The 25364-nt window shown below is 39.7% G+C and overlaps 1 protein-coding gene across 3 annotated transcripts in view; it reads right to left on the bottom strand.

Annotated features, from left to right (window-relative positions):
- The window catches only part of ADAMTSL1 (ADAMTS like 1), a 381058-nt gene that overhangs the window by 155073 nt on the left and 200621 nt on the right, over window positions 1-25364 (bottom strand). For all 3 annotated transcript variants that reach the window (XM_079113153.1, XM_079113154.1, XM_079113152.1), the window contains one exon: window positions 20489-20618. In XM_079113153.1, the coding sequence (XP_078969279.1) occupies window positions 20489-20618 (130 nt within the window). The remainder of the gene's footprint in view (window positions 1-20488; window positions 20619-25364) is intronic.

Here is a 25364-nt window from a genome sequence, read left to right as displayed (position 1 = left end):
GGTTATTAACAATACAAATGTCTCTTGTCAAGCTTGAGTTTTTTAAATTAATGAATATCTCAACAAGAAAGTGATACTTGTAGCAAGATACACAGTGCCATATCATTACTAGCATGTCATTTGTTTCTAAACTTATTTCCTTCTTGGAGCATGTCAAAGGGTAGACTAGTATTGCTATGGTTTGGATCTAAAGATGTCTCCCACAGAACTCATGTGTTAGGCAACTCAGGGATATTCAGAGTTGAAATTATTAGATTATGAGAGATATAACCACATCAGTAGATTAATCCATTTAATGTATTAACAGTTTGAATGAACTACTGGGTGGGCAGGTGGGATATGCTGGAGGAAGTAGGCCACTATTATCAGTCCATGGCTCCTTTCTCTCACTCTTTTTGCTTCCTGTTGCCATGAGCTGAGCAGCTTTCCTCTGTCATGCCCTTTTACCATGATGTTCTGTTTCACCTAAGGTCCAGAGTAATGGCATCAGCCAACCATGAACTCAGATCCCTGAAACCATGAACCCAAATGAACTTTTGCTCCTCTAAGTTGTTCTTGTCAAGAATTTTGATCACAGCACTTAAAAGCTAACACAAGTATCAAGATGAGGGCCAATTATACAAAGTCTCTTCAGTCTTCTCTCACCTCTACACATTTCTCTGTCTGAAAATACTCATATGCTCATTCACCTACACATAGCTTCATTAAGTGAAATCTTTCAAGCTCTGATCACCAACTTCTAGGTGATGGTCAATTAGAAGGAGGTAGAATTCCTTACTCTTCAACCATAGAAAATAATGAAAGCCTATCATCTGCAGTAACATGGATGAGTCTTGAGAACATTATGTTAGGTTAAATAAGTTGATTTCATAGAGATGAAGAGTATAATGGTGGATCCCAGACACTGAAAGACTGGGTGGGGGGGAGGAATAAAGAAAAGATGATTCATGGACACAGGTTTGCAGTTGGATAGGAGGAATACCTTTAAAGGTTCTATAGCACAATAGGATAACTATGATTGATAACAATTAAATACATATTTCAAAATAACTAGTAAAGAGGATTTTGCATATTCTCAATACAAAGAAATGAGAAATGTTTGAGGTGACAGAAATGCCAATTACCCTCATTTAATCATTGCACATTGCACACATGTATTGAAATATCATGCTGAACCCCACAAATATGTACAAGTATTATGTGCCAATTAAACATTTAGAAATGATAATTCCTATTGGCTGTTATAATTCAGAGATGAGTTTTCTCATAAACAGATTAGTAGGGTAGATTATATGCAAAATTACTTTTATTACTTTTATTCTGAGGAGTTTGACATTTTAGTTGGCTTGCCTAGAATTCTAGGTAGAAATTTCTTTTTAAAAATAGTACTTGGGTTGTAGTCAAAGTCACAAATTTTTTGAATCATAAACAGTGTCATCTGTTGTTATTTTTCTTCTCTAACAACATTTTAAAATTTTTATTTCAGTTTATTTCATTTTATCTTAATTGATCAATGTCTTCACACTGAAGGTCTTCTGTTAATTGAAACCCCTTCCTTTTCCAGAATTATTGCTCTCACATAGAGAGAGCTTCTGTTGGGCTTAGTGGCTTCTTGGCTTCCAAATATATCATTTTCTTTTTCACATCTGTGAATTTTCTTCCAACATTTCCTGCATAAATGTTCTCCCTGTTCCTACTGGAATATCTGATTCAAGCCATTCCTCTTCAGGAAGTTTCCTCTCATAATCCAGCTTGCATCAACTGTACCTACCCTCTCTGCAGGCTTGTTGGATTTTCTGTTTATATTATATTTGCTATTGTTTATATTCTGCAACACTTACAACCTAGCTGTTCTGAGTCAAGTGCTAGAGCATCTTATCTGACCAATTCTATTTGCCTAGACATTTTTCTCTAGTTATCATTCCATGGAGACTATAAGACTTTTAAGATTTGAGATTAAGTGTTTTAATGTTAAGAAAGTCCACTGACATCCATCAAATCAGGACATAAATATCTCTATCAATATATTGATTTGCAGTTGATGTTGTTCACTAAAAACCTACAAATCTGAGTATTTCTCCCTGTGAAGGACTGAATTGTATACTTCCTACAAACAAACAAACACACAACAACACAAAAGAAGCTTAAGTCCTAATTTCAGTACATTAGAATGTGATCTTATTTAGAAATAAGGTCTTTACAACAATAGTTGCAAATGAGGCCAGAAACTGTGGCACACATCTGTAATCCCAGCGGCTTGGGAGGCTGAGGCAGGAAAATTGCAGGTTCAAATCCAGACTCAACAACTTCACTAGGCTGTATGCAACCTAGTGAGACCCTCTTTCTAAATAAAAAGGGCTGGGCATGTGGCTCAGTGGTTAAGTGCCCTTGGATTCAATCCCCAGTACCAAAAAAAAAAAAAAAAAATTTAAAATGTAACCCAATATGAATGGTGTCCTTCGGGAAAGGGTAAATCCAGACACTGAGACAGACATGCACAGAGAGAAGAAGGCCATGCAAGGAAGATTAGAGGACTGCATTTGCAAGTCAACAAATGCAGAAGACAGCTGGCACCATCAGAGGAAGAGGCACAAAAGTGTCCTCCTCTGCAGAATTAGGAGCAGCACATCCTTTTCCACACCTTGATTTCAGATTTCCAGACCTGAAATGAATGTTGGAATGAATTTTGTTATTATAAACCACCAAGTTGCTCATACTTTGTTAGTAACTCTGGCAAACTAATATACCTCCTTGAGTCAGTTCTCATGAGCAGTTTTTTTTTTTTTTTTTTTTTTTTTTTTTTTTGCTGTGCTGGGGATTGAATTGAATCCAGGGCCTTGTGCTTGAGAGGCAAGCACTCTACCAACTGAGCTATATCCCCAGCCCTCATGAGCAGTTTTTAACATGTCCATTTACCCTGTAAACAGAAACCTTTCTGGACACTTATGAGTTTTCTCTACAAGTGGATTGCCTAGTAAGTTCAGTCCTTTATGTCAGAATCCACAGAGTTTATTCTATTATCTTCTACAAGAGTTACCTCCTCTTTCCTTTCATCCTAAGTATTTTGCAGTCATGCAGGACCTTACCTTTTTTTTCCCCCATCTATTTGGCCAGTCACATACATATGTGTGCTTGTACCTATGTGTTGAAAATCTAGTACTATGTGTACCAAAATATCAGGAGGACTGAGGCACAGGCCCTGAAAAATATTCTTGATCTTATGGACTTCCAGAGACAACAATAAGACACTGCAATAAGTGCTATTCATGTACTTATTCATTCAACTAGTATTTAGTGAACCAATCTTGAGTGAGGAAACAGAGTAATAAGTGAAACAGGCATATACCCTATTTCCTGGGGGCTCATGGTCCATGAGACAGATAAGTTTGAGATGTTAGAGAAGCACAAAAAATATAGAGTGGGAGTTCAGAGGGAAGAGGGAGCATTAGAGTCATGGAAGGCTTCCTGGGGTCTGTGATATGTTCAGTGAGTCTGGAAGGGTGAGGAAGAGGCAGCCAGGCCCAGGTAGAAGTAAAGAGTTCTGCAGGCAGAATGAGGTGTGCAGAAGCACCAGGCATTTGGGGTCTTACATTTTTAAGTTTTCATACTCAGTGCTGGAAAGAATATTGAATAGAAAATCTAGAAGATCCTTGGAAAACTCTGGTTCTCACTCAACTGTGTGCTTTGATTGAATTATGTGGGCGTGTAAGGGAGACTGGGAAGCAGAGGTACATTGTGCAGACAAACCCCTATGACAAAGGTGGCTTAAGACCACTGCACTTCAAACTCCTGGGACACTCTTGAATGGAATATGACCAATCCATCAGCCAATGGTGGAGATGGCCAACATGCTCCTTTCCTAAGAGTTGTCAGTTTAGTGGGAATTCCAACAGGACCACGGCACAGGGTGACACGGTGCTTCATCTAGGCTCTTCACCTTCTTTGATCAGAATATAAATCCAGTTCAAGCCTGCCTTACAGAGAAAAGCAAAAGAGTAATTTTCCCTGGAGAGATGCCCCTGCCTCTGTTCTAAGAGTTTGATATGTGAGGAGACAGGACAGGAAGCAGCTAGCTAATGATGCAGAGTAATTAATTCCATCAGTGCTGGGACAAACACACACACACACACACACACACACACACACACACAGATATTAGACTCGGTCACATACATAGAGAAGTAGATGCACACACATAGCATACACATGCACACAAACACAGATATTAGACACACATGTACATAGAGGCATAGATACACACAAACAGACATGGACACAGCTATCTAGGAATATGGGGAAATAGACACACACAGATTGAGACCCGCACACACGCTGATGTTAGACACTGACACACATGTACACAGAGACATCGACACAGACACACACAAATCTCTGCAGAGCAGGGTGCCTCTCTTCCCACAGGTGTTCTGCTTACAGTGTGGGAACAGCAGCACATGCTCTTTCCAGCCCTGAAGGATGTTGATGTGGGGACTGAGAGTGAGGACTTTCTCAAATGCTTTTTTTTTATCTGATCATGCAAAAATAACCTAAAATTATTTTTTCAGTTAGGTTCAAAGATCTCTAAATAGAACCTGTTTTACTCTTTGATATTTAGTGATTTTAGGACAAGTTAAAGGATTATTATTAGGGTAATGTCTGAATAAATTGAAAACTTCACATCAGGATTTATATTGGCTTATTAAATCTCTTGTTTGTTTTTTATTTTCTTTGAAGCTCATTTATTGGTAGGACTTCTATTCCTGGAATACTATTTTTAAACACACTTTGATTTGATAGATGCCTAATCCCCAAGCCATGTTTACTAACATGGGTCACATAAGCATAACGTCAAAGACCGAGACTGGCCCTGAAATTTGGATTACAACATTCCATGCTTAGAATTAGCTTCTATTTGTGTTTTATAATTCTGATCAAGTTATCCTCTCTGAATGTCAACTTGCTTATTAAATAGGGACAGTAACAATAACAACAGGAATGACAACAGCTTCCAGTATTACTGGGTGCTTGCTATATACAAACACTTCTGTAAGAACTCCATATGTACTAATTTACTTAGTCTTCATGGCAACCATACAGGTACTATTATTGTATCATTTTACATATGGAGCAACTGAAATAGCTTGACCAATGCCACACAGTGAGTCAGTAAGGGGTCCAGGAGCTGAGCTAAGTGGTCTGCCTCTTTAGTCCTGACCTGTGTCCTCTGCTGCCAGCAGCATTTCATCCTTATCTTGCTGATAAGGAAATGAAGACAGAGTGGGGTTCAAGGACTTGCTCAAGAACACAGTCTGTAAGTGGCTGAGCCAGGATTTGAACATAAAACGTCTGACTCTTGGGACTATATTTTGATTTCAATAGTTTCTGGGGTTTTCCTGTATATGATAAATACTTAGTTCACAGTTAAGAAACATTGACCTTCAGGCTTTTAGTTTGAAATCTGCCAGCCAGTGGCAAGTCACTTAATTCCTTTGGCTTCTCTTTCCTCGCAGATAAAAAAAATGAGAAAATTATACCAAATTATGATCTGTGACTCTACAACCTCAGTCACTGAGGAAGACTCATTTGTCAAATTTTTAGATTCTAAATAAGTCTATCAGCCAAAACTTGCCACTCTCTGGCTCCTTAGAGCACAAAGAATAAAGTCCTATGCCTTTTAGTATTGACAGTACTAATAGTGCTGGTGCAGTCCATTGGAAAGTAATGCAAATTTGATGTTCACTAAGTTGACCTCCCAAACACCAGAAATCAATGGATCCAGCTTCTAGAACTGCTGGAACCAAGGTTACCCAATGTTACTTGAGGAATGCGGACTCACTGGTAATGTGATTTGATCCATCAATATGGTCTGGTATGGGCTTTGGAATAAAAACCAGCTTTTAAATTCACCTTCATGTAAAGAAAGTATTATCTGAATAAAAATAGGCGCATTCAATATTCAGAATATCCATCCATTGTAGACACTAATCTCTTCACAAAGGAAGGTTTTGGGGCTCTCCAAATGGGTTAGGTGGCAAACAAGTATTTATGGAACTACCCCATAAATGTTGGGGTAGGCTTCATGTAGAGTTTACCTATCACAAAGACACAATGGAAAGAGAATTTTACAAATTTGAGGAAGAAAAAAATGTACCAAGATATTATCACCAAGAATATCAGACTTCAACATACTATTTTTCTTTATGTCAAGAGATAGAAACACAACCCAGCCAACAATTTCTCTGTCTGCCTAACACACAGCTGCAGCAAGGACTTGTGTGGTAAAAAGCAGACCACTTTTTACCAGACTTGCTCTGCAGAACTACCCTCCCAGAGGAGTTAAGTATACAGGGTGAGCTGGAAAGCAGCACTTACTCTTTCCTAGATCAAGGGAGGGTCAATCCAGCCCACATGTGGTTTTAGTCACTCTGCCATGGGTCAGTTCTATCTTCAACCTCCATTAAATTAAAGATAAAGTGCACGACAGTACCCATTTTCACATGAAGTATTTCTAGGTGTGCTTGAGATGTGACTTCGGGCCTGTGGAAGTGCCTTAGCAGGTGAAAAAGGAAGAAAAAAGAGAGGAATGGAGGCTTTCCTGGCCCCAAAACTGTCCCCACAATTGCAAACAAATGACCTGTCATTCAAGCTACCTATACCCATAAAAAAGCTGCAAAGTTGAACTTGACCGTGGGGCCCATTTGGGAAGATCTGGCTGTGTAACAACCTCTCCTCCATATTAGAATTCTGGCATCATTTTTTTCTCACAAAAAGAACATTGATAAACGATATCTGTCTAGTTGTGGTGAATTTTACATCCATAAACACTGTGATCATAACAGCTTCCTTCTGTGATTTTCCATAGCTTGATGGAGCTTAAAACTGTAAGCTAGGGCTTCGCTTTCTTCAATTTCCTTCTATGAGGCTTACTCTCTCATAGAAGGAGTTGAGGTAGAAAAAGTGTGATAAATGGTCATGTATGTGTCTACGTGCGTGTGTGTGTTGGGGGGGTATATGTTGCCCACAGAGATGGCTTTTTAAATTTCAGCAAATTTCCCCTGTAAGTACATCTATAACATAGGCTTCATTTGTATCATTAAGAACTTTGATGCAATTTCTTGAAGACCATTCTGGGCATATTCAGGAATGATCTACAGAATCCTCCCATATACGCTTAAGACACTAATAAAGGAGCAATCCATGTGGCATTTTACTAAGGCCAGGGCATAAATTTCCTGGCATTCTTTTTTTTCTTAAACTTCAAAACAATTTGAATGTCAGTTTCTGAACTAAGATTTCTCTGTAACATTGCTGTCTCTCTGTTAAGCAAATCTTTCAATGACATCTGCACAATAAGCAAGCATTTGGAAGACTGATCAGATAGCAGGGTCCTGAAAACAAACCCTCTCAAATATCTCAGGTGGCAAGGGATGAAGGGATCATTTCAAAGAAGAAATAAGAAGAGAATAATAATTCAGTACCTTGTGTTTACAAAACACTGAATTTCATAGACCATGGAGAACTTTGCCAAAATCTCTAATCCAAGAGCTCACAATCCTAGAGTTTACAGCAGAGGAAGATGGTAAGGTACTGGGATTGCAGGAGCCAAGTGGCCTTCTGTCTTCCATAGTTTTCCACCATTACCAAAAGATGAAACACAAACATGTTGCTCTATCTTCGAGGTCTCCCATGTCTCTCTCAAATCATCAGAGCTAAGGCAACAGAGTATCTTGGAGGGTACATGGAAGTTACAGATCAATGATCCATGTTATTCATAGGGACAGAAGTCCAGTGAAAATTCTAGTAAGTTAATTTGATTCGTTTTTACATGTTGGAATAATTGTTATTGTGTTAGATGGTTACAGACAAAAAGTTATCTATTCCTTAGTCACTGAGAGTAACCAGAGAGACTTACACAGAGGAATCAAGTATTTTTAGGTTCATCTGAGAGAATGAAAGGGGACAGAAGGCAAGGCAGGAAACTTCTCTGAGGGCTTTTGAAAAATCTGGATTTGGATTCTTGGGGAATATTTAAGAGATATACTAATAACATGCTTATTAGAATTTTAGGAAAAAAATATTTTAACATACTGCATTTCACTGTGTAATCATCACCACTGCATTTAAGTATACTCATGAGCATTTTAGGCATTCTGATCTGGCACCAAACACAGGTTGGTAATAAGTAATTTTAAAGTAATATCATATTAATACAATTTTTTAAAAAAGCTTTACATAATGGTTGTACCCCACCTTTTTTTTGGCAAAATAAAATTTCATAAAATCTGTGCCGATTATTTGATGAAATGTGCTGTTTAAGAACAAAAGACTGAGCTGAATGGTCACTTTCTCTGATCTAGATTAGATAACTTCTTATAATGTTCTCATAAGACACTGATTCGTGTCTCTAATGTGGCTCTTATGACTTGCACTGTAATGATCTGTTTGTATACAGGCCTCCAAATAAGCTATTAGAGGCTGATCCACTACTTGTTAAGAGTCTATAACACTATAAGAATGTTACTTGAACTGAGCTGGATTTTTCCTTAACCAGCAGAAGATGCCCATCCTTCCAAAGGCTAGAGCGAAGAGAAAGGCACAATCAGCATCCAGGCAGTTTGGTTTAGTTTGGGTACTCCCTTTTCTCTGTAACAGAGCCTGTGCCTCTTTCCTCAGGCAGAGATGGTAAACACAATTTTCTAAAATGTACGAAAACTACCCACATCCTCCAATGAGGAACAACTTCTTACAGACATATAAAAGATCCTACCAACACCCAAACTAACACCCGTTTCTATTTACCTAGTATGTGCTAGGTACTGGGCTAAGCATACACATCCTCACAACAAATTAAAGAATTAAAGAAAAAAAAAAAGATGAAGTTCTGAAGATTTAAATAGCCTGTCCCAGTCAAGGAGCTAATAAATTATATAAACTGTATTTTAACCCTGATTTGTGTGAATTCCAAGTTCATGCTCTTAAGATTAGAATAAAAGGCTACAAGTCAGACACTTAACACCTTATGAATTCGCTCAGGTAGTTTTGTCTTCCTAATTCTTAGTTGAAATGAACTAAATGAACATGGAGTAGATGGGAGAATAAGGGTTAAAAGAACTAGGAAGGTAGTATAAGGCAGAGAAGGGACTGCTAGGAATTTGGGAAGTAAGAAGGCAGAGTGATTGAGAGTAAGCCTCTGGGAGAGACAGGGAGGTAATAGGGAAGTCAGAAGAGAGAATGACACAGAAGAGTAGGGACCAGGTCTGCGCTGCAGGGTGGTGGGAAGGGGTGAGGGGATGAGAAAGAGTGTTGGTAATTTATAACCTGAACAGATGAGCATAAACCAGGCCAGTAGTTGTTGGTAGTGACAGAGTAAAGATCCAAAACTCTAACACAGCTTTCAATGTCTTCCAGATTCCCTCTCTCTGGATGACTTAGTATTTCTTTATAAGAAATGTGGTTTTCTTTTGGAAATGAGTTCTTCATCTAATGACCCAGTGTTGGGATTTAAGATATCCATTTAGGTTTATTTGATCCCTCTTTCAGCATGCTTCATTTCCCAGCCCTGAGAAGTGTGTGCTATAATGAATTTTTGACTCTGTCCTCTAAGTGCTAGCTTTCACCAAAAGCCAAGTTCTACTCTTGGTAACTGAGAGTATGAGAAAAAGGTTCTCTGCTAGAGATGAAGAAAGAAGGCCTTGCTAACTTGTTTGTGATCTTTACAAGACTATAAGCTAGGAGGAGACTAGGATTGGTAATATATATATATATTATTATTATTATTATTATTATTTAGTTATAGATGGACACAATACCTTCATCTTATTTATTTTTATGTGGTGCTGAGGATTGAACCCAGTACCTCACATGTGCCAGGCAAGTGCTCTACCACTGAGCCACAACCCCGGCCTGGATTGGTTCTTTTCACTGTGGTAATTCCTCTGCCTAGAGCAAAGTGCCAAGAGCAGGGGAGGCGAGAGAGAGAGAGTGATGGATAGATCTATAGACATCATTGATAAAAGGAGGGAGCTGAGCCCCCAGCTCTTAATAACTACTTTGGAATTAAACATACTTTGTGCCAAATTTGGACCTACCACTGGCAATCTCTCTAAGACTTAACTTGCTTAGCTGTAAAGTTAGGATAGGAAGAGCATCATCCTTATAAAACCATGGGAAGATTAGACAACCTTATGTAAATAAAGTGATAGGCACCATCCCTGGTGCCTGGCATATCATAAGCTGCAAACAAATGCCGGCTATTATGGAAACCATATTTTGCTCAAAGGTGTACTGTGATGGTTTTCAGGAATATGGGGGCAAGATGCCCTATACCTTAGTTGAATTTTTAAAAAAATTTCTTCCCTGTTATTGTTCCTCCCTTCCCTCTTCTTTCTCACAAGTATTTGGGGAGACACTGGCTAGGCATAACAACTTTTTGTAAGTTTTCTGATTTCTTTCTGATTTATCACAGGTTTTTCTGACTACCCGGACAGTGTTACTCATTTTTAGGCACACACTTCACTTACCCAAGGACCTTTCTTCCTTCAGTCATGTCACACAGGATATTAACTTTTTAAGGACTATTTGGATACTTGCTCCTTTGTCCTCATTTAATCATCTCTTTAGAGGACTTAAAAAATATACCTTATTGGATTAGGTGTCAAGATCCAGTGGAATGTCCCCCAAGCCCAGTCTTTTGAAGGCTTGGTGAACCCCATGAGGAGCAGCTGACCTACTTCCTGTTCTAGCACAAGACATCTAGCACAAAGCCAGAACTTTCCAGGCAGAAAGCTGGCTTGTAGCTAGGTTTTATCCTTAGCTTCCTTCACTGTGTTCTCACACTAGCTGGTTAAGACAGTTAGGAACAAACTGCAATAAGTATAAAATAAACATCAGGGTCTTATATCATAGGGCTTCCTGCATAGGAAACTAAGAGAGCTGGCAGATCCCCATCTCTTTGAGCATTTACCATATGAGGTAGGAACCAGCTGAGTGCTTTACAAATGTGATCATCCTTAAAATATATCCTCTGTGGATGGGATAATTATCTTTATTTTACAGATAAGAATAACAGAGTCTTAAAGAGGTTTAAGTAGCCAGTCCAAGGACACAAAGGAAATAAGAGAGTCCCCACATCTGTCTAACCTCCAAACCTGATTACTTCCCTCTTAATTCAAGCAGCCTCCCTCTTCCTGACGGGGGAATACAGAGCTTTGGCATTGCCGCGTCTCTTGGTTCTGGTCCTCCTGGAGTTTCCCCATGATCAAGGGTTGCCAGTATTCCTCCTATTAGGAAAATACATTGTCTAATAAAAGAAAAAGACATGCTGAGATGACGATGTGCTGTCTCTCCCAGAGGCAAGTGCATCAGCAAAGCAATTTATGGCCTCTGTATTTAACACCCTCACTGATGCTGGAGTAAGTAATCACGTTATAGCCAACCAGCACAGAGGATGCTACCTGGCTCTCTGACTCATATGGCTAGCTTCCTCTGGCAGCCAAAAAGGTGTCTATGTCCACATACTCAGAGACCAGAGTCAATAACCTGAAGGTACAGAGAATGTGTTCCAGCACGCAGTCCATGTATCTGGCTAGGTCTCAAGGCCTGTAACTACCCAAGTAGAATTCAAAGCCCTATGAGAAAGCAATGAGCAGCTAATCCTGGGGACCTGTGCCAACCCTGTAACAATCATCTTTGCCTTAGGTTTCCTTCTGTCATCAACACAAACACCAAAATCCACAGTAGCCCCAGGTGAAGACAACTAACCAAATGACTAAAGAGATGTGGTGGTAAAGATATGAGGGAAGGAAGAATCAGATTCCCCATGGGGAAGGAAGTGGTTGGCTGGGCTCCGCTTTGTGATGGGCCTCTCTTTAACTGCTGCAGATAACCTAAGAACTGCCCAGCCTAGCGCTAGTGCCATGATAGGAATAATATTTTTAGAGGGTGAACTGTTCATGAACTATATTCCCCAGGTGATTGGGCAAAAATAAGGGATTTCTCTTTTTACTCCCTCCTTTCTATGTTCTTAAGTATCTCTTTCTCAAGTCTTTTCCCTATTTCTTTGTTTTCCAAATTTAAGTAACAGAGCAGAGCATGATTCCAACCCTAAGGCCAGTATAAAAGTTCTTCAACTCAAATTGTGCATAGGCCCACTCAAAATTTCCTAAGAAGGCACTGTGTATGCTTAGGCAACAATAATAATCCTTTTAAAGCTTGGGCCAAATCCTTGCCTGCTCTTATATTGTTACTTGAGGATTTTAGAGATACTAGATAGTCGGGAAAGACAAACAATTCAAAAAGTAGAAAAGATTTATTTTGGGAGACACCACTCCACATCTGTTGATTGATTTGTAAGCTGTTGATTTTTGAACTGTAAAACTCCAATGTTTCATCACTATCTCCACAGGAGAAAGCTATCTGGTGGTGGTACTTTGTCTCCAGGGAGCTTATGAGCAAAGGGATTGATGACTTGTACAGATATGTCAGCTCTTATTGCAGTGAGGACGGCAGTAAGGTGCTTAGTTTAAGAGCTATCTTGAAAAAAGTAGCATATAAAACACTCAAGATTTAAGAAAGTTTTATGGGTAGGGAACTACAGCTCAGGGGCACAGAGTATGCTTAGTACGCACAAGGTCTTGAGTTCAATTCCCCCACAAACACCCCAAACAAAAACAATGGTCATATAGAAAATACAAAGCCAAGACCACTCTGGCTTTCCCTGCTTCAGAGCACAATGTAGCTTATTGTTCATTGTTTTATCCCCAGCACAATGCCTGGCACGAAGGAGGCATTCAATAAATATTTGTTCAATGGAGACTGAATAAAGAGAAATTGTTTAAGTGCATCATAAAATTTTAAGTAGAGGAATGTAGAATATTTCATATTCTCTTCACATGAACAAACACCATTAAGGTCTTGTAAAAATATTTACCATTTTGATGTTTAACCATCCTTGCTGTCTGAATGCTTTTACCTTTCTTATGCAAACTTAAGTCTTTCCCCCTGTAGACTTTTCATAGTTGTTAAATTTATAGTTAAAATCAGCTCCTGTTTTATGATGAACACATAAGTTCTGCATCTCTTTTAGTCAACTTTTGCATTGCTGTGACCTAAAGACCTGACAAGAACCAGTCAGAGGAGGAAAAGTTTATTTTGGCTCATGGTTTAGTTCATGGTTGGCGACTCCATAGCTCTGGGTCTGAGGTGAGGCAGAATATCATGGCGGAAGAGTGTGGCAGAGGAAAATAGCTCAGAACATGGCACCAGGAAGCAGAGAAGGAGCTCTGCTCACCAGGGACAAATATAAACCCCAAAGGTATACCCCCCCGTGATCTACTTCTCCAGTCACACCCTTCCTGCCTGTAGTTACTACCCAGTCAATCCGCTTAAGTGGATTAATTCACTGATTATATTACAGCTGTAATCACTTCACCTTAGAACATTTTTACATTGTTTCACACATGATCTTTTGAGAGACACCTCATAACTAAACCATAAAAGCATCTTAGATTTAATTTAAGGCATTTTTCTAATAGAATTCACCTCTTCTTTATTGATTGAAAAGCTTTGATTCTGTGGACAAAAAGACTCTTTTTCAAAGAATCGCAGACATTAGAGCTGGGGTGGCCTCAGGGGTCAGGCAGGTGCACATTCATAACTTCCTTTCTGACGTCCTTACCCACAGCTCTATCCTCCTGTCAGGGGAGTAGGCCGAGTCAACAAATACTGGGTTGGCAGAGGAAGCAAACGTATTGGTCACATCCCTTGGATAAGAGGTCACTGGGTTTCCAGGAACAGATCACTGAGCATACTTTTTGTGACTACATGAGAAAAAAAAATGCCTATAAGTAATAAAAGCTAACCATCACGATCACTTTAGCTGTTGTGAATGAGTGACCAGCATCATCTTTCTCCAAACAAATGTGGTCTTTTCACACCTTTGCTTATCCTTCTTCATGGGCTCCCCATTGCCTGAGGGAAATATAGTCCAAGCAACTTAATTTAGAGCCCTGGGCTCCCTGAGACCTGGCCTCTGCGCATCCTCTGCCATTGGCTTCTATCTCCTGACCTTTCTTCTATGCTCATGCTTTCTGTCCTTCCTGACACATCTCCTCTTTTCTTCACCTGCATGATCCTAGTGACCCCTTACCACTCGACATAGGCATCACCTATTCCAGGAAGCTGCTTGTCAGCCTCAAGCCCCCTCCCAACCTTATGTGTACCTTATTTAAAGAAGTTGTTTTGAAATCTGTCCTTAACTGGTAACTCTTTTATGACAGGATTATGTCTTCTTGTTATTTCTGAAGACCAAATACAAGCAGACTGCTGGACATGAAGATGCCCATTTTCATCATGAGAAACCAGAAAAGCTTTCTTCTCTGAACTCAATGGAAAGGATTTTCCCAAAGCTGATGTTCCTATCTTTTTAGAATGACTCATACATGCTTTAAGGTACCTGGTAGATCCAATCCCTTGATTTTTACTCTACATTCATGCAACAACTAATTCTAAGCATGCAAAGTAATTTTATTCCTGAGGCAAATGCACATGAGACTTTTATCCTTGTTGATGTCAAAATGCTGCTGGGACAGTTCTGATCTCTGGGTCCACACATTCCTGGTAGGGGAACGACACAGGCTCCCACTGGCTCAGTGAATCCCCATAGTTAAGAAGCAGCTTCTTCTTTTAAAACAGACACATCAGTAGAAGAAAAGGGAAAGAGTGTATAACACATCTGGATTTATCAAGGAGGAGGATAGTAGGAACAGCAGTAACCCGCCAAAGGTGCCTGAACATGTCCTCCAAATCTGGACTCAATTTTTGTGGATGCTAGGGAGCTTTGGTGTGCTTTTGCTGTAAGCACTTAAAAGTTAGTATGAATAGTGCCAAAGAGCAGCATATGGAAACTCTGGGAGCACAGCAGAAGACAAACCAATCTTCAGAGATCATGCTGAAACAGCAACCCTTAAAACAAGTTGTCAAAGGCAAGGGTGCCCACAAAGCTTTAAAAGCTCCACCAACCAAATGAAAATGTGTTTGTGTTAAAAGGCAACACCTTCTGCTCTGGCCATTTTAAGTTAATATAAAAGAAAATTTGAAATTGGAAATCATGTGCTGCTAGTGTGCATGGCTTTTGTTAGTGTACAATAAAGTGGGCATTTTGAAGAATGCTTTTAAAGAGGAGACTCTGACCTTTAAGAAGTTTTTCTGAACTCTTTTTATTTTCTCCAAATAGGGATTCTCAGGCTTCTTTTATGGTTCTTGCTGGTTGTAAGAACCATCCTAAGTCTGAGTGAAGAGACTGAGGTGAGGTGGGGAAGAGGGCAGAAACCCAGCACTGTTCCTGGAATTAGGGGCTTTTCGTCCCTCCTGACTGTTTATCTATTCTGTACCACTCAGCTGTTCTCTGTTGCACAGAAATAAAAGTTTAGTTTAAAAAGTATGTTAGAACAAAGCTGTAGAAATTGCCTGGAATTTCCTTCATTTTCAGCCATCTGGCTCTCATTGCTTACTCCGCTCCCCTCCTCCACATACATTTACCAAATCTTTTCAACACACGCTGGCCAAGCTATCAAATGCTTATAATTAATAACAGTCATGCACTTTTTTTTTTTTTTTTAAAGGTAGTGCTTTCTGGTTTTCCTTGGGCTGCTCATGTCACTGCTGTTATAAACCAGGGAGATAGTTAACAAACTTAATTTATAAAAGTTAGTTAATAAAAAAATCATCAAATTTAAGTCTTAAAAGCTTTAAAAAAATCATGGTTTCTTTTTAAACTAGAAGTGTTTCACCAAAAAAACTAAAGAAAAGGAGAAGACAAGGATTTTTTTTTCCCTGAGATACAGCTATGATCCTATTTTAAAGATAAGGAAAGTGAGGATCCAAAAAGATATATATGACCTCTCAAAGGTTAGACAGTAAAAGTGACAGAGCAGGGCTTGACTGTGTGTCTACATCTAGGTTCTAGTCTTTTGTATTTTGAGAATCCTAAGGACGTGAAAAATCTTTCACGCACATTATTAAGTAAAAAAAAAATCAAGTTGCTGAACAATACATGCGATGAGATCTCATTTATAAAAGTCTCATTGATACAAGGATAAAACTTTATGTATTTGTGTATACTCATGTATGTATTCATAGAGACTCTCTGGATGTACATGCACCAAGCTGTTAGCAGCAGCTATCTCTAAAGAAGAAAGGACTGGAACGTAGAGTATGGAGGTAAAAGGGGAACATACACCTTCCTTTTTTTTTTTTTTTTTTCAATTACTTCTGCTCTGAGTTTTAACCAATGAGACTCTTCATGTGTTACCTGTATAATCAGAATACTAGCCAACTTTTTGATTAGGAATAGGAGGTGGCTTCTTTCTCAATGATGGATCTCAATTTGTTTGGATATTAATTTGTTTGGGGGTATTTCTCCCTTGAGCCCATCTAAGTCACCACTAAGGGGTTGGCAAAGTGGTGTGGCTTCTGATACAAAGTCCTCAGACAGTGGTAAAGGTACACATATTTTTTTTTTCTCCTTGTATTGTTAACTCCTTTGCCATCAACTTTGAAGGAACTTTCTCATTGGTGATTCACAGGCAAAGTGGTCCTGATTTCTTATGACCAATTTTAGGCAAGGTTGTGAAGAGGTTAATATCTATCCTTCACCCAGCACCATCCATCCTTCCTAACAATCACACTCCTCCCTGGGTAATGCTAGCAATTTCCTCAACCTCCAATGCTCTCCTCCCCCATTGTTCTTGTATGCTTACTTTGAGAATACTTTCTGTACATGGTTGGTAACATAAAAGCTTATGTTTTGATATTTAAAGGCACACACTTAAGGAAAGGAGGCAAAAAATGGAATTTTCAGCATCAAGTGGAAAGTGGAAAAGAGGAGAAAAAGAGGATGGAGAGAAGAGATAGCACTGAGGTCTTCCAGCTATCAATAATAGAGCCTATAATCATCGCTACTTATAAATATGGCCTGAGTCCTTCATATACACTTGTTAAATAAATACTTAATGAACACCTGCTATATGTCAATTCCCAGATGCTCAGGATATAGGAGGAACAAGACATAAAGATGATACCAAGGTCTTAAAAAATCTAGTCTTCTTCAGTAGAAAACCACTATTTTTAAAATTACCCTAAAAATGTAAGCCTTACTTACATGCACCCACATGGCCCATATATACATACTCACAGACTGGAAAAAGTAGAATCCTTCCAGCTTGAGAACACACTCTTCCTGCTGTGAATAACTACCTATGAGAATGTTGCTGCCTAAACCTGGTAAAAATCAGACATGTGCTTCTGATACAAGCTTTGACCACACAGAGTAAGTCAGGAGAAGTCAAGTTTAATCTTGGAAAGACAGCTCCAAAACACAGATCTCACCCTCCAGACCTTGATACACTCCTTGTGATCAGATAACTCTGGCCATATGTAAGAGGTAAAGTGGCTTCCTCAATAGTGCTCAGTAGGACTGATAAATGCCTAGAAAGGGTCTTATCTTAACTCAGGGCCACCTCAGAGACAAAAGCCAAGACTTGCCTGAAAGAAGAATGAAGTTATGGTATTTGCAGGTAAATAGATGAAGTTAGAGAATATCATGCTAAGAGAAATAAGCCAGTCCCCCAAAACCAAAGTCCAAATGTTTTCTCTGATATGTGGGTGCTGATCCAAAAGTGGGGGAGCTAGGGAAGAATGGAGGAACTTTGGATTGTGCAGAGGGAAGTGAGAGGAGGGAGGGGACGTGGTGGTGGGCAGGATGGGGGAGTGAGATGGACATTTTTACCCAGTGTACATGTATGACTGCACAGTGTACAGTCAGGATGAGAAGTTGTGCTCCATTTGTGTACAATGAGTTGAAATGCATTCTCCTGTTTAAATAATGAGAATAAATTTTAAGAAAAAGACTTGCAGGGGCTGGGGATGTAGCTCAGTTGGTAGAGTGCTTGCCTCACAAGCACAAGGCCCTGGGTTCAATCCCCAGCACTGCAAAAAGAAAAAGAAAAAAAAAAAAAAAAAAAAAAAAAAAAAGACTTGCAACATTTCTAAATGTCCCAAAGAAAATGTTATGCTTTCTTTTTAAAACATATGGATATCAGCACAGACCAAGAGCCCAAAAGATCATGTATGTAAAGTTGGGACCCCTAGAAGACACACCAAAACACAGAGGAAACACTGAACCATGTGGAACAAAAACTGTGAATTAAAGACCTAAATCACTCCATTCTAGATGGAAGGTACATGGAAAAATGTCTATTATGCCTCTACATAAAACAATTCCCTTTCTGCATACATCTTGCAGAATAGAAAGAGAGCGTTCCCCCTGATATTAGACTAAAATTTTCCACAGGAAAGATGCCACTCTACATTTCTCACTTTTAAGATGAAAGTCAACTTTGGCTCTCAGGTGGGAAATGAAGGCAGTGAGTCATATCAGACTGTTCTACTTTGGCCTCCTTAATGTTTTAATTAGCATCATTCTATAAATACTGGTCTGTGCAAAGTTGATCCAAGAAATATCTGGCTGTGAGAGGTCTTATGTGTCCATAGTTGGCTGATGGGAAATCAAAGAACTGGATTATCTGGAACAAACACAACCCTGCTAATCCAACAATGGTCCTTGTCTATGAGTCAATGAAAAGGTCACAAAGTGAATTAGCTTATCTAATTTAACCACAGTTAGTACTTTGAGGATGGGAAATAACCCTTCTGTCATATTCCTTTTATTAATTGAGGAAGGAGCAGATTAGGGCTCACAAAACCCAGAGGTTTTCAACAAGTCCTTGGTACCAACTCCTTGGCAACATCTCAGCTCATCACAGTATTTGGATGTTACCATGACACTGGAATAAGGTTAGAAAAGATCCCTTCTTGTTTTTCAAGTGACGATAAATAAAAAGAACAGAAATGACAGCAATTAACAGCACAATGAAGCAGGAGTAGCAATCTGATGCTTCTGCCTATAGAAAAATGAAGACTCCGAATACTTGAGCTGGACATGGTGACCTCAGATCATTTTTATAATATAAATGTGGAAACAGAGAGAGAAGTCACCTTTTCCAAGGCCTCATGGCTAGTTGGTGACAGAAGTAGGGTGATAAGCCAGGCCTTCTGACCTTCTAGCCAAGGGCCTTGCAGGCTGTCCATGCTGAATCCACTCCACTGTAGTCAAATGGAAAAGTCTGCACCCTTTGCTCAAGCACTTAGGTCTTGTGCTCACTGACCTTGAGAACCGTGAGGTTAGGATAGAGACATAGGACCACATAAGGGCAATGACAGAGAAAAGATCACTTAGAATTCCAAGTACTGATCTGAGTTTTGCTTGGGTCCCTGACTCTATTTCACGGGCTGCTGTCCTTATGGTGGGGTGGGGCTACTGCTCAAAGAACCGGCTGTTTTCTGGTTGCCATGGACAGTGTGGCAAGAATGGCTCTCTCCACTTCTGTATTTGAAAGGGAAAGTCCAGGACCACCATTCTGATGAATATACTGAACAACTCTGATGAGGAGCAGAAGTTTCACTATGGGAGCATGTCTCCATATGATTAGAAAAGGCCTGTGATCTGTCTCCTTGAAGTCACAAAGAAAGAGATCAAGCTGGGATGAGAAATAAGACAAGAAGCACACAGGCTTGACCAACAAACTACTGTTAATGCCTGAAAGCAAATTCTGCTTCTTATATACCTTGAAGAAAGAGGAGACACATCACTCAGAAACAGCATGCCTTTCATATCTAGGAGATGAGCTCATCTAGTCACATTCTTCATTCCATCAGCAGATTCAAAAGTCTGGCTTTGGTTCTTTAAATGTCTCCAAACCAGAATCATAGAGGATAGTTGCTCAAAAAGAAGTATCTAAAAGGCAAATTTCTCCAGACACCATAAAATTGTGTGGACTGAAGCAGTGATTGGATTGATTAACTAAGACTCAAAGTTGGGCAATAATGAGACCCAGGCAGGGCTGAACAATGAAATGCTCTAATTGATTTTACGCATGTGGAATGATACACACACACCCCAGAGCGTGCTGTAATGAATCTGCATGCTGTGTGCCTACAGATTTCACAGTGGGTCAATTATACCACCCAGATGCTTCAGTTTCTTAGACCCTGTAATTCACAAGTCAATTCATTACTATGGTATGAGTGCTTGGAACACAGGCTAAAAGGTGACAGAGTCCACGAAGTCTGTGGTCAGTTCATTTTCCCTTTAGGGGAAAGCAACAATGTGGCACGTGCACATACCAGCCATGCCATAAGGCTCACTTCAGTGCATGGAGCCTTCTGGATGCTGTGCATGACCATTGATTGGGCTGGAATTCCAAAGCCCTGGTTTCAATTAAATTTAAGTGGATTTGACTGAAAGTTTGAACTGATGCTAATTGGTTTTCAAAACATTGGGTAACAATAAGCATTCCAGTCTTGCCCATGGAAAGATGCACCCAGTTCTGCACACACTCCTGGCTGGCAGGGCAGGCAATGTGTCTCTTACCTTGCTGGGCAAGGATCCAAATTGCAGGATTTCAGGAGCTGTGGGGGCCGGCGGCTGGTCACGCACAGGTTCTCGTCAGCGAGCTCCCGAGTCTGTTTGTTTAGGCAGCTCACCACAGCCTCCTGGACACCTGTGTACAGATCACACTGTCAGGCCATAGTGCAGAGGGGGTGTGTGTGGGGGTGATGAAGTGTAGACAAGGCAGCTGGTGGGAGGTCTCTGTGATCAGTAGGACTCTCACTGCATGTGAGAGGTAGTAGTTAAAAGCCCAGGACTGCCAATCTTGTCATCCATCACTCTGTCCAGGGTTGGGAATGTAGCTCAGTGGTAGAGCATTTGCCTAGCATGCACAGGTCCCAGGTTCAATCTCCTGCAAAACACACCCACGCGTGCATGGGCATGCATGTACCCACACACACATACACACACATACAAAAGTATCAGATGATCGGAAAGTAGGAACTCATGAGTTTGTGGCCTCTATAAGTATGCCCCTTGAGAAAGGCAATTCCTCCCCAAAGACAGACGGCTACAAACACCGTTGAAGTGCTTAAAAATATGCCCCCAATCTATGCAACCACCCATGGTGAAATGTGATAATTTATTGTAGAAGGAGCACAGGGTGACAGAAACCCAAATCAAACAAACAAAAAACTGCAAAGCTCTAAGATCTTCACACATTATATTTCAATCAACAGGAGATTGTTGTATGGAAGGGAGGCCAAAGGCCATGTCTTAACATCTAAACTTTTTGTAAACTACTGTGCTCTTAGGATCTTGTATCCAGGACATCAGCCTCTACTGGTTTCCTTTTGATTCTGGTTCATTTATGTAGAGAACTAGGCAGCTTAGGAAGCTAGAACAAAAGAATAAGATGCATAATAAGTATAGCCATGGTCAACAATCTTTCCACTCATACCTGCACACCTGAATTGGCAGTAGTCAAATAGAACTTTGAGTAATGACTGGCACAAGTCTTTCAAGGTGGTCTGTCAGATCCCTTGTGGAGACTTTCATGGAGCAGAGAAACAAATAATTCATGGATTGATGGAATATTTCATTCTGCTACCTACAGTCATAACAACAATAGCTAACATCTACAGAGTGCCCCTTACTAGTCGGGTATCACAGCTGAGGGCTTGGAACACTTCATTCAACTCTCTCAGCGATTCCACAAGGTGTTATTTTTATACCCATTTTACAGAAATGGAAACTGATGCTTAGAAGGGTAAAAAGACTTGTCTGATGTCACAGAGCTGCTAAATGTTGAAGTGGAGGTTGACTGTGCCCTTAGTAATGCCCGAGAACATTATCATTTAAAAATACTAAGAGGCTGCCATATCTGATTCCCTAGAGATCTTCAGAAATAACCTAGACATCTGTCTGGAATCATTTCAGCAGAGTTCAGTTTAAGAGGCGAGACAAGACATTCCTGCTAATTTGCTTTCATCCATACACAGTTATGTATATAAAGACACATCTAAAGATTATCTATCTATAGTTAGACACTCATATATAGCGATATAACATAGTGTGTGACTATTCATGTAGTTATTTATATACACACTCAATCTCTTTTTATATTCTGCATTTCTTCATCCAATAGTAGCTAACACAATACAACTGTCCCAAAGCTTGTGAGCTGTATTGCTGCCCTCTCGCTTTATGCCTTAGGTTTCTCCAAGTCATTCTCACCCCACTCGACAGGATAATGCTTCCAAGATTGATGCTAAATTGATCTAGGTTGCTCAGCAACACCATCATTTAAAAAATGGCATTCTAAAGCGAGGATCCAAATCAATTTACTTTCTTTTTTCTAATAATCATGTTTTTGGTCTTAATCATAGTATTTATTCATGGCATTGATGGGATCTTTACATTTTCTTTTCCCTAAATTTTTATAGTTTCAAAATTTAATTGGATCCTGGCTTTGATGCCTACAACTTCAAAGAAAATTAAATTGCCTATGTGATAGACAGTTTAGGGTGGAGCATTTGAGTTTCACACTAGATATTCAAATTACTCCACCATATTCTGTAATGCTGACTATGTGATGGTTTCGGTGACTGGGTGAACCATTTGGAATTCATGGTATGATGATGGAGCAAAACAGCTCCCAAGAAACTGTTGCTATCATCACTGATTTCCCATTGGACCAGTACAGTATCAAGGTCATGATGACTAGCCACTGAATATAGCTTACTATTCCAAACGGAATCTAGAGCTGTGGCTGTTAGAAATGAAGTTTTCTATTCATTTGCTTACTTGCCAGTGTTTAAGAGATTTGAAATGCTGCTCTAAAATAAGATATAGTTTGACTTTATTCAGCTGTGGCAGGAAGGGACCATGGGGCTTGTCACACGCCTACTGTAGGAATGAGGGCAGGTGGCTGAGGGAGGTACTGTTTCATGCGATGGACTCTTTGGTTATAGAATTTAGATTCTTCTAAGACTGCAAGGGATGTGGGTAAGGGCTGTTTCTAAAAGGGCATCAATAATCTCCTCTCTTAGATATCTAAAACACAAACTTACATTACTGCCAACCATTAATCATAGTCACAGATAAAGATCACCGCGGGGTGGCTAAGTGCTGAGATTAAGAGGCATTCCAGAGTTACTAAATTCTAATCCAAGGTATTATAAAACAATGTATGAGGCCCCTGCAACACTGTGCGTTAAATCTCTTGCCACGGGCCAGCTGCCTCTGCATTCTTAGGTGGGGCCTGAGGTGTGGGGGAACCCAGAAAAGTTTTGTCATAATTAAGGAGTATCTGGGACCAGTTCTGTAGCCAGCACCCAGTAAATTTTTGTAGGATGAAAAAAAATGCAACGGATAAAGAGCAGGGCATTCTAAGCAAGTAGACGGTTGAGGCAAAGGGATCTTGGAGGGGAGGAGCCTGGAGTGAGGGAGCTGCCCTGGAAAAAGGGCATGTGGGGGGGAAGAATGGGGAGGAGCACACCTTTGGGTTCACCTATGCTGGCACAGGAGAGGCAGGCAAGGATGGGAGAGCTTAGCTCACAAAGTTTGTGTTCTTTCCAGAAGGGTTAACATATGCCTTGAAACTGACATTTGAAACTGAACAGACAACCCATGCTTAAATATAGTTCCTTACACCTTTGGACTTTCCTTCCTTTCTTTTGTTGCTTCTATGCCTTTTATTGGTGCATTATAGTTGCACATAATGATGGGATTTGTTGTTATATACTTGTACGTGCACACAACATGGGTTTTCCTTTCTTGACAACAAAAGGAGAGGAGATTCATAAGGAAAAAGGAGCAACAGGTCCAAGACTTCACCTTCCAGTTTTGCTAAAGTCAGTTTCAAGTGTTCCCCCAGCTAGATTTTAATTTGAGTTTCAGCATCTATAAGTTCAACTCTGAACTCTGCTCTGGTTCATAACTGCTGCCCTTGACCACATCTATCAATTCACATGTGGGAAATTAAAATATAAAAAAGAGATAATGGTAGGACAAAGAACACAGATCTGAGCAGGTTAGGCTCACTTTCAGTTTTCCAGAAAATGGGATTTTCTGTGTTTACATCCCCAGAACAGCATAATTGTTACATGATATTTGATATTTGATGACAGCTTAGGAAACGCAGCCACCAACTACAGAGTAAATCACTAACTAGTTCCTTCTGGTTGCTACCTCTGCTAGGTGAAAGGTTACATTTGTGTCTAGCCAGTTTCATCTCTTCAAGATTACAGAAACAATACAATAAAACTGACTGGCTTTACAACCCAAAGTAATTTAATATCTATTTGTTAATCCTGTACAGTTTTGGTTGGTTTCAGCAAGAATGATTTAAGAATATATATATATATATATATATATATAATCTTGTGGGCTATATTTTGGTGAAAGATCAAAGTTGATAATACAATAAAATGTTAACTGCCAAACAATGGCGTGAATATACATGACCCATATACTAAAATAATTTGTTAGTGTATATGGGCACTGCATCAACCATATAACCCAAGCATATTTTCACCACTTTGGAATTTTCCCAACTCTTAACATTTCAGGTGTAAATATATTACCTTGGCACAGTGACATAACTGTAGGTAGGTGTGATCAATTGATGACAGTTAAAGACCTACGGAATTTTAGTAACATTACCCTTCCTTGGATATAAAAGATGTACAATTTTTGTTATACCAAGACACTCAGATCCTACAGGTAGAGATCAATTGCATATCAAATATCTAAATCTTATTTCTAAATCAGATTCTTCTGAAAACACTTAATTTAATACATTCCACTCCAGACTTTCAATTTTAAACCCCTGGTTGGTCAGCAGAATGGATAGACTCTTAAAGATAAAGGCATCCGGTTATTTATATATTCCATTACTGCATGTATTTTTTCCACCTGCTCATAAAGTTCCAGGCTTGACTTGTAACTGAGAGCCATAACTGAGAGACCATAAATAAAATTTTTTTCAAAGCACATTTGTTTTTGACTAGAAATAATGATCGTTCAATTCAGGTGATCTTGGAAATTGGGGATAAAAACACAACCATCTGAACTCTGAGTTATTGCTCAGAGTAGAAAGGAACAATTGCAGCCTCCCCTTCAGGCCAGGGCCACAGCCACAGCCTTTCCTCCAGACTCTCAGCTCCTGCTGGGGTTTAGAGAGCACCAAAGCTTATTTAACACACTACTCTGTCATTAGGCATGAAAGAAACAATGTCCTGAAAATGAGTGAAGGACACCACATGAATACAGCTACATCAGCTGAGTTCTGAGAAACTGTCTTCCAGAACTATGTAGAAGAATTTAGGTTTTAAGATACCAGGGCTCTCCATTAAAACACTCCACAATTCCAGGGTTGGAAAATGGAAGACGCAGAAACAAGCAAGAACTTCAA

The sequence above is a fragment of the Sciurus vulgaris genome (genome assembly GCF_902686455.1).
Source record: "Sciurus vulgaris genome assembly, chromosome: 15".
NCBI classification, from domain to species: Eukaryota; Metazoa; Chordata; class Mammalia; order Rodentia; family Sciuridae; genus Sciurus; species Sciurus vulgaris.
The sequence above is the reverse complement of the archived record's forward strand: the minus strand, read 5'-3'. Positions and strand labels throughout refer to the sequence as shown.